The sequence below is a fragment of the Tachypleus tridentatus genome, chromosome 8, assembly GCF_004210375.1.
Source record: "Tachypleus tridentatus isolate NWPU-2018 chromosome 8, ASM421037v1, whole genome shotgun sequence".
In the NCBI taxonomy this organism is placed as follows: Eukaryota; Metazoa; Arthropoda; class Merostomata; order Xiphosura; family Limulidae; genus Tachypleus; species Tachypleus tridentatus.
The window spans coordinates 72,806,078-72,816,215 of record NC_134832.1 but is presented as its reverse complement, the minus strand read 5'-3'; the positions used below and the strand labels follow the sequence as shown (position 1 = coordinate 72,816,215).

At 30.2% G+C, this 10,138-nt stretch overlaps 1 protein-coding gene across 10 annotated transcripts in view; it reads right to left on the bottom strand.

The window, feature by feature from the left end:
• Nucleotides 1-623: 623 nt before the first annotated feature.
• LOC143222662 (uncharacterized) overlaps nucleotides 624-10,138 on the bottom strand; it is a 70,621-nt gene continuing 61,106 nt past the window's right edge. For all 10 annotated transcript variants that reach the window (XM_076449468.1, XM_076449467.1, XM_076449464.1 and 7 more), the window contains 5 exons: nucleotides 6,351-6,413; nucleotides 6,008-6,169; nucleotides 4,456-4,573; nucleotides 3,597-4,014; nucleotides 624-1,934 (listed from right to left, as the gene is read on the bottom strand). In XM_076449468.1, coding sequence (XP_076305583.1) covers nucleotides 1,569-1,934; nucleotides 3,597-4,014; nucleotides 4,456-4,573; nucleotides 6,008-6,169; nucleotides 6,351-6,413 — 1,127 coding nt within the window. In that variant the 3' untranslated portion in view covers nucleotides 624-1,568. The remainder of the gene's footprint in view (nucleotides 1,935-3,596; nucleotides 4,015-4,455; nucleotides 4,574-6,007; nucleotides 6,170-6,350; nucleotides 6,414-10,138) is intronic.

Below are 10,138 nucleotides of genomic sequence, written 5' to 3'. Positions count from 1 at the left end.
TTCAACAAGTTTTTCAAATCGGTAGGCTGTTATAACAGGTAAAAATTATAGATAAAACTCCAATTCTATCATCTCAGGTGTTATCAACACAGTTATTACTTTAAAATCTTGAAAAAACAATAAAAACAACGTTTTTCCAGAGAATTATTGGTGTGGAGAGATTAAGTATGAAGGCTGTAAAATGTACATTCATAGAACCAAATCATTTGTATTTTCTTCAGTTTAGGGATGTTACAGATATTTCACAAAAATATGGTTTTGACACTAATAAAGGAAGATATGAAATTTATTACTAAGTGGTCCATGATTTTGATGGTAAGAAAACAATTCTTAAATGGTACAAAGCTTGTTTGTTTGACGTTAAACACAAAACTACACAAAGCCAAGTATCATTGTCAGTGGAGATAAAATACTTCAAGTTCGGGAATGTCATTAACAACCTCTGTTTCATTCCTGAAGCTTTAACTGTGTTCTCAAAAACCTTTGTCCTACTAAAATTATAGAAGGAATATTTCCCATATTTGTTACACAGAAGAACCATAGATAATTACCAGGGACACGTACCAAACATCAGCCTTTATTCATAAAACACCATGACAACAGTACTTAGAAAGAAATTTCTGGAATGACATCGATAGTGACGGGAGGACCATCGAATCTTTAAAAAAAAGATGTTTTCAAGTTAAATTAATGTACGTATATGAGTCGTGATAAATTCAGCAGTTTTTACCATGAAAAGAAATACAGTATTTATTCTAATATATCAAACAAAATAGATGTGTGAGCTATGTAATTTCCATAAACATTTAACTTTCGTTAAAAGTAAAGGCAGAGGAACTGCATTGTAACGCTATTAATAAAAGTGATGACAAAACTGCCAAGATATTCATTGAAATTAATAAAGATGACATTCTTGATTATAAACACAATTTGAATATTATGCCATAATTTTCTATGGTTTACCTTATATTTACAAAGAAGGAGTTTCATTACGACCTATTGTTTTCTACAATTGAGTTTTCAGCCATACTTTACTGGGCTGAAGTTGAATTTTTAAAATGTTCACTATCATTGAATCTATATAAATAAATGTCAGTATGTGTGTATGTGTCTGTTTCTTATACGTCTCCACGTTTCTTGTTCAATTAACACAAAATTTAACACAGTGATATAGCTCTATTTGTTATTCGTCTGCAAACCATTAACTAGATAATCAGACCAACGTCTTGCAATTACATCTTTCACAAATGCTAATAGTTATCTTTAGTGTTTTAGGACAGTGTTTTCTGTGTATTATCATTATCTGTTCTTAGTTGTATCATTTAATTACATAAAAGCATTATTGATTGTATCAATACCTTTAGCACATCTAAAAAGTGAGCTTAAGTTTCATGACAGTTGACAGTAAAAAAGAGAAGACCCAGGTGAATATTATATTCTTTGTTTTTCATGAGTATGTTTTATTTATTATTTATATCACTGAGTAAAATGTAAAAAATAGTAACTTATAAGATAAGGTAAAATAATTCTTTTTAATATGGTATGCTTGTATGCAGCTCATGGGTTATTTAATTTTTGGGTTTTGGTTCCAGTTTCGGATCTCTTGTGAAAACAATTTTGTGAGGGCTGTTAACGTGTTTAATTTGATTATTCTTTTTAGGTTTCTGTACAGTAAGTTTATGTTCGCTTTGGCAACGTTTCAATTGACACGTGGGTGTTAATTTTGAAGCTCTACCAATAACAAATTTGTTTCGGTTTTCAGTATTTTCAATAACAATAAAAACGTTTCTCTGATGATGTTCTGGTTTACTGCCAAGTCTTACAGTAATAATTTTATCAACATTGTGAAAAAGTCTAGTAGAGGGAGACCTGATGTTGTTTGACACCTCCCTCTGGATACAATCATCGTCTTTCACTTCTTTTGGTGTTTCTGTCTGAAGATGTAAATCATAATTAGTGAGGCAACAACACTCATCAATCGAAAAAAATGTTTTAATAACAATAATCAGTTAATAAACATTTTAAAAATGTAGAATTTATTCTTTATGTGACAATCATTTTACTATAATATGAGTAAAACCAAATAAGTGTTTATATGAAAATTGTAAGTTATGAAATTGGTTTAAGATGTCTGATAAACGTTTTCTCGAAACTACGAAATATATCTCAAGCATTGTCACAAATAGTGAGGAAGGTAACATAGAGCAGACAATAGCTTTAAATAATGTTTTACATTTATGTTTTGTACGTTCACAAATACTAACTTGCTAAAACAAGATAAAACTACTGTTATAAATAAATGTCAATTGTTCTCCTCATTTCATTTATATAAATTAAACATGAAAAGTTATGTAATCTGAACTACAAATGATTATAAAGAGGAAGAGTTTTCAAACTGTCTTATCATAGTTGTAACACTGTAGTAAATCACGGAGTTTATAGTACTTTAAAATATTCAATAATCTTAGTAAAGTCCAAAAGAAGACAATTGGATATTTCACTAAATGTCTGTCAGACCAGTGAAATTTGGTTGACTATAAAAAACAAACACTGTTGTAAAATGTATAAAGGTGTTATTAACAAGATGTGGTGGAATCACTTGTAACAAAATGGTACAAATACACTGGTACTAAACTAAGAAGAATAAAATCCACATTTTAAGTAAATTACCGTTATGTAACGATTCGTTGCAATTATGTGATAACTGTTAAAAACAGAATCAGATGTTTGTAGTTACAACAGATCGTCATTTCAGTGTACATACAGTTAAAAACACAAGAAACTTGGCAATATTAACAACAAAAGATATATTTTAGTTATAGTAAGACACAACTCACTTTAATATCAGTAGTGGAAGTATGTGTGGTAATGAAAAATCACGAACGGACACTCTGACCTTTATGTTTTTCAGATGTCATTAAGGCTATACATAATAGCAATGGAAGTACCTTTTACACTATCATATATGTTTACGTTTGGTTCTGGCTTTAGCTAAATGGATGATAATTGTCTTCCCACATGTAATAATATTGAAGAAGAGGTGATTGACCAGTTTAACTAGGGTACAGACTTATCAGACCTCAATAGTATCGAACATGTATAGGTCTCTTTTGGAAGAAGTATTACATGTATTCAAATGACTCTGAATGCATGTTTTTCAGTAGTTGTGGATGTCTTAACAACACTCATTGTAAGCATGCAACTTCGATATCATATTGATCACTCAGTTTGACATAGTATACATTACATTAAAGTGAAATGTTTTTAACTACACTAAATATTAATCATAAACGTAATATGAATGAGAAATTAATTCAATTTTGAATCAGATACAGATATTCACAGAAATTAAATATGAGAATGGTTGTAATTATTTTATAACAGTAATTTTGCATTAACATTAATAATGTACTATTAATTCCATTATATTTTAGTTGCTTCTTGCAATATATATGTGTGTGTGTGTGTAGGTATAAATAAACTTGTACGAAGTGAAAGTTTAATATAAAGAGCAGATCCTTGTTATTAATGGTTATATACTGATGCTGTATAATACTGACTACTATAAAGTAAAAGAACTTTAAACGTATACGAACCGTTGTTAGTGAATCATATTTTAATGTCTCTTCAGGTTTGTCATCATTCACGATTGTCCTAACGCATTTCTTTAATTTAGTTTTGTTAGAACCTGAAGCAGACTTGCTCAGGTTTTCTGTTTTCTTTTCTACTGAGTGATTTTCATTTATTGTCTGCAAGATGGTTGGTTCTGTTTGATTTTCCTTTAACACCATATTAGTTTCTCTTTTCTCAAACTTATTTGTCGAGACCTTCTCACACTCAGGGATCATTGAAACAGCTTCCAAAATATCACTGGGGGTGATCTTTTCAGTTACAAGCTTCTGGTCTTCTAGCTTTGTATAGGTAAAAACACCACAAGACCCGAGGACGCGGTTTTTCAGGGCATTCCATTTGCCCCGGGCTTTTTCATTCACGTTGCAGAAGCAACAAAGAACGCTAAACAATAATAAAATAATAAAAAATAAAAAATAAATGACAAATAAAAACGCGATTTATTTCTTTCAGTTTTCTATATAAACAACACTACTAAAGATTAACTCTAAATAGTTGTCTTTTTTGTTGGTTTTTCGTAAGCAAACAGATCTACAAAAACACTTGATTAATCACCAAATAGAAGTTTCGTACGAAGTGTTAACTATAATTGAAAAGTTATTTTGACCTCATTTGTAGGGTTAATTAAACATATTCAGCTTTACTAGGTTCATATTAGTGTTTTCACAAATTAACTACCAAAGGGGCACTGAACACAACTGACATTTTCAAATATCCAACCCTACTATTCAATTAAAAGATAATTGGGTATTGAGGTCAGATGTTCTCTTACCCCTGTTCCACATAATTTAATTATGAAAAACTGAAAGATAACATGTAACTTACCACAAAACAATAAAACAAATTGAAATTAGTGTCAGCTCTTCCATCCACCAAGGATACCTTACAACTGTAGGTTTGGAAGCCCAGGGGAAAGTGACCTTGAGAACCACTTCAGATGGATCTTAAGAGAGAGAGTTGTTTTACACATTGTATCGATTACACAAAACAGAAAGAAAGCTTCAAATGTAACTTAATAACAAAGTGTATAATTCTTTAAACTAAAAATAAACTTGATTTAACATATTAAAAATTACAATCAAATAAATATGATATTTCTTACATTTATAATATATTTTCATATTAAACATTGATAACAACCTTTACAATTTGACAACTGTATATATACATTTTTCTTTACAGTTTAAACAGATAATTAGCAAAGAAAAATGACGCCTGTTATATTATTTGAGTTCCTTACTAGTAGACAAGTAGTACAGTTATGTAATAACAACAACTATATAGTCATATAACATAAAATCAGTCAGGTTTTCCAACATATTTACATTAATAGACAATATATCAAGAAACCTACTAACTTTCCCTTCCAAACACACGTGATCAGACTATATAAGAAAAATCTCGACATTTTCTTTACGATAATTCACATATTATACAACTCAGTATAACACAGTGAGTTAAATCAACTACGATTCACTTAAATTGTAAGAATATATAACACAAGTTAAACAACCTGTCTTTCCATTGACTACTTAATAAAGCCAGTTTGTTTAATCGCTATTCACTTACTGTATTAAGTTTTATAATTAGTTTCTTCTCTTATTATGGTACATTATTCTTTTATGCTATCGAATCGTATCCACCGAATGGTAGTTTCCGCGTTTTTATAACACTATTAAAAACAGTAATTTTTACAAATTTCTCTTTACTGTGAATTTCCCAAATAAAGAACGATACCATTTTGACCACAAACACTGAACGTCGTACGTCAGTGCTCATGAAGTTTTTCGCTTACTTGGTAACAATTCTTTCTAATAGTTTTGTTCAGAATTTATGAGACGGTACAAACGTTTTGATAAACCAATGTTATTATAATCTTATATTAAAATATTTGTTTTGCATTTGGACAAATTACTTTATTTTATTACAAAAACGACATTATGTACACAAAATAAACATATTAAAGATAGATTTAAGTTGTGTTTTGGGACATACACTGTTTTAGTTAAATATCTTTACGTCTTTTTAGTAATAATGTGACGCACACAGACGTGCTATTGAGACACCGTTATATTTGTTTGTTTTTCAATTTCGCGGATAGCTGAACGAGGGCTTTCAGCGCTAGCCGTTCCTAATTTTGAAATGATATACTGGAGGTAAGACAGCTATTCAATACTATTTGTCGTAAATGTTTGAGTCCATCTTTAAAAACAAGTAGTAGGATTTCCAAGTAAAAGCAAAGCTTTTTAATGCATTAAAAACCATGAAAGTTATGAAGAAGTATCGTATTATAACAATCTGCTTGAACAAAAATAAACATCTTTAAAATGTTAAGGAAACAATAAAAGAAAACTTTAAAACCCTTTTGTTCCATTACTTCTACAAAGATCTTTATTATCAGCTCCTTCTTCATCAGTAATTTCGTCTTCAGGACAAGCTACACAGGCGTCAGCAGCAAAAGATGTCATGTAAGTCCCTCTTGGACACGGCAGGCAGTAAGTTTGGAATCCATTGTCATAGTGACCAGGAGGACATGGATCTAAAGGCGTTAAAAGTATATAGCTAAACATTTATTTACCCAGTGTTAATTTTATTGTTCTAACAACGTCTTTAGTATCAAAAAACGTATTTGTTTAACTAAAATTCCATATTTTTAAAAATGTCATCTATTTGTGTTTAATGTGAACAGTTTAAAGTAATTGAGTATCATATATACTTACAACACCTGTTAACATCTCTTTGGTATCCACGAGTACAGTTGAGATTCTCGGCTGGAATATACACTGGAGAAAACAACAGAGAGTTAATATTTTTATTAGCACGTTTTGTGTCACCGTTGGAATTTTAAGGTTTTTCACAATGAGCACGACGCACTAGTTATAATATTAATTATGACTCACTCTGTAAAATAACAACATAAATGTTACTTTTCGTGAGAAAAATAAAACGTGTCAAAACAGTTTCTTAACAGTAGACTTTTGTTTCTTTATGTACTTCCTAATGGAGTTAACTAATGAAACTAATCACACAAACTTGGAAGTTTATGAAATTACACACGATCTTTTTTTATTGGTACATTTGATTTCTGTTGGCGTTTCCCTGGTAAAATACTTATTTGTCACAGTTAAAATGTTGTCACTGTTTATGTTAATATCAGTTATGTAAATACAGGTTCTTTTGGGAATATTACGTTGGTAAAATGTATCAGTATATGATTTTGAGGTGTCTTGAAAACAACAAAATATCAAATAATATCTTTATATGCAGAAGTTGCATGAAATTCATTCCGAGAAAATTTTTCATTTGAAGTTAATAACAAAGCAAATACTTAATTTTTTGTGGATTTATCAAGATAAATAATATTGCGATCTAACACCTTTCACTGTAAATTTAAAGTATTGCTTATTCAAAATACGTTCTTAAAAAACTTCGTAGATATGATTTGTATCTTTACAGTTCATAAGATTTTGCTTCAACATTCATAAGTTGAGTTCATTATGTCAAAATAACTTTGGAGCCTCATCACTTCTCTCTTCAGGTTCACCACAATCCATCTAGTCTCTAATCGCATAGAAATGTATAATTCCTACATCAGTGATGTGACTGATATGTCTGTGTGTACAATAACATACATATCTATCTAATCACTCAGCGGTTAGAAGACTAAGATATTTTTTTACGTACCGTCTCCTGGGACACTTCAGTGGTTTTTATTTCTGACATTTGTGTTCGTACGACTTGTAGGTCTTTCTCCGAATTGTTCTGGCGAATCAAAATTATTTTTTCGATGCTCTTGCGTACAATAAATATTTTTGTTTCGAAAAATTTAAATTCTCATTTGAATATATTTTCATGATTTGGGCATATAAAAATTTACATTGGAAAGGTCTGTCACATACCTTTCCCAAAAGCAACCAATTTTCGGTTACATCACACCATTTACGAAATGTTAAGCTATGTCATAAAGTTGTTCTGATAAATTCTGTTCTGTCGTGACTTTATATCAGATTGAGTCACATTATATGCCAGGTTGCATATTCAAAACTGTTTTGGTATGGCTTACTAATCCCTATAAACTATAAAGTATCATTGCTATGAACATCAGTGGCAGCCTCTGACTAATACTGTATGTTTATTACAGGAGTACCGATAAGATTACGAGTTCGTCTTCATCACTGCCCTGAAATAGATCTTTTTAGGGCATCTTTAGCATCAACTAATGGAATGTGATGCATCTTCCAAGAGTATATTATGGCTGTCAATATCAACATCTGCACCTTGGAGTTGGGCAATATCACCCATTACTGGAGTCCTGATTAGATGGATCAGTATATGGACGAACAAAGAGTGTAGTATTGATGGTAACATTTGAAGTAATTATATGTCGATATGGTTATCAATACTTATTCATACCACACTTCAACATCGACATTTCCTCTCATTAAAATTAAGAAAAACTGATTTCATCTCATCTCTAAAGTAATAATTCCTTGTAAGTACTTTTAACATTATTGTAATAATGTATTTCATGCATTTATATTTCTGAGGAACTCACTTGAAGCTAATAAATTTTGCAGACGTTCTACAATGGGTAATTTAGAACTTTTTATTACAGAACTCATATATAGTTCGATGTTTCTAGGTTATAAAGCGATCAGGAAGGAGATTTGAGATAACGGTGAGAAAGAGAAACCTCAGTCAACAACACGATACTCACTCTGTCAATAACCCCAAATACAATAAACAAAATACTTAATTCTTGTAAAAAAATAAAGCAAATACAATACTAATGTCATTTATAAAATACTTTATAGCAACTTCCACGTATTTTACGTCAGAGAAACAAGCCCGAAACTGAAAACAACATTCATGTAACACAAAGAAATACAATCTCACGTTTTTAAATTTAACACTGCAACTCAAATAAATATACTACAGGTAACATTTAAATACTAAACAGAGAATCCAACATCGCTAGACGATAAATCAAATAATTCCTTGTAATACAAGAGCAAACACACATTAAACCAATGTAAAGAAACACTTTTATATCTATATTAATAAAATTTAATAAATCTTGTTCGATGTATTATAGTTTGAAGATGATACTTTTAATTTTCAAGATTTTATAACTTACAAAATATTCTGAGAACACTAAGAGTAATGCCAATGGTATTAATAGGAAATTACACGAAGGTTGTTAAAAACTATCATATGAAAATAAGACAGTTCAATTTTCATTATAATTAAATGATGTAAAAGATAACGTATCGTTTTATGAACGAAATCGATAAAAACATAGTTTAATTAACGTAGATGGGAGTATTTTAAAATTCCTATCTGGTGCAGTAACAACAGTTTGATCAACAGAGACAATTCCATAAAGAAATTATTTACTTTGTAGGTGAACAAACGAATAATATGAATTATTTGACTCAACCAACTGAAAACCATGATTAGAAAAGCATACAGATCATTGGTAAGTATCACTAATATATCAATACATATCAGAGAGAAACAAAATAAAATATATAAAACAAGAGCTGAAATGTTAGTTTTCAATGACAAAATTCAGAATAATTGACAGTAGTTAGCTTTTACAGTGGAAAACAGTAGATCGGTGTTAGCTATGTATGAGCGCGGTATGTGACCGCAAGTAGAAAATTAAGTTCTTGCTTTCTACTCTAAGTAAGCTATCAAATCTATTAAACAAAAGCAAAAGATTACATCACACTTACAGTTTGTGGTCCCTACACATAGTTATCAGATTTTCATTTATTACACGTGGACTGACGTTACTACAGCTACAATTACAGGTACCTTGAAAATGTTTAAATAAATTGAAAAGAAATGCACTTATTGTAGCTGTTTTAATATCAGTCCACGTGTAATACATGAAAATCTGACAACTATATGTAGGGACCGTAAACTGTAAATGTGATGTAATCTTTCGCTTTTGTCTAATATATTTGACAGCTAACTTGGAGTAGAAAACAAGAACTTAACTTTCTAATTAACTGTAGAGAATGAAAAGCTTTTCGAATGATCAAACACACATAGTTTTTCTTATAACAAAACAACATCGGGCTATTTACTGTGTCCACCGAGGACAATCGAACTCCTGATCTTAGCGTTGTAAATCCATAGACTTACCGCTGTCCCATCGGGAGACTATTTCAGTAAAACAATAACTCCATGAACATAGTTATTTAATGTTAACTGTTAAATGATTTTATCTGTTGTCAGTCCAAAGCTGGTTGCTTATCAGTTCGATTATAAGACTATAATCGTAACGTTTTTTAATTAATGATTAAATGGTACAATAGATTATATTACACGTTTCTAAGCTGTGAGTTTGTGTTTCTATTTTTCTTTGTAAATATGCACTATACTTAAACTAAAGACATACTTATACGACTTGGATTTAAACCTATTCATAAAGAATGTGAAAAAACAACGTATTTGCGAGTCATTTGAAAATACTGAACCACAAGAATAAGAGGATCAA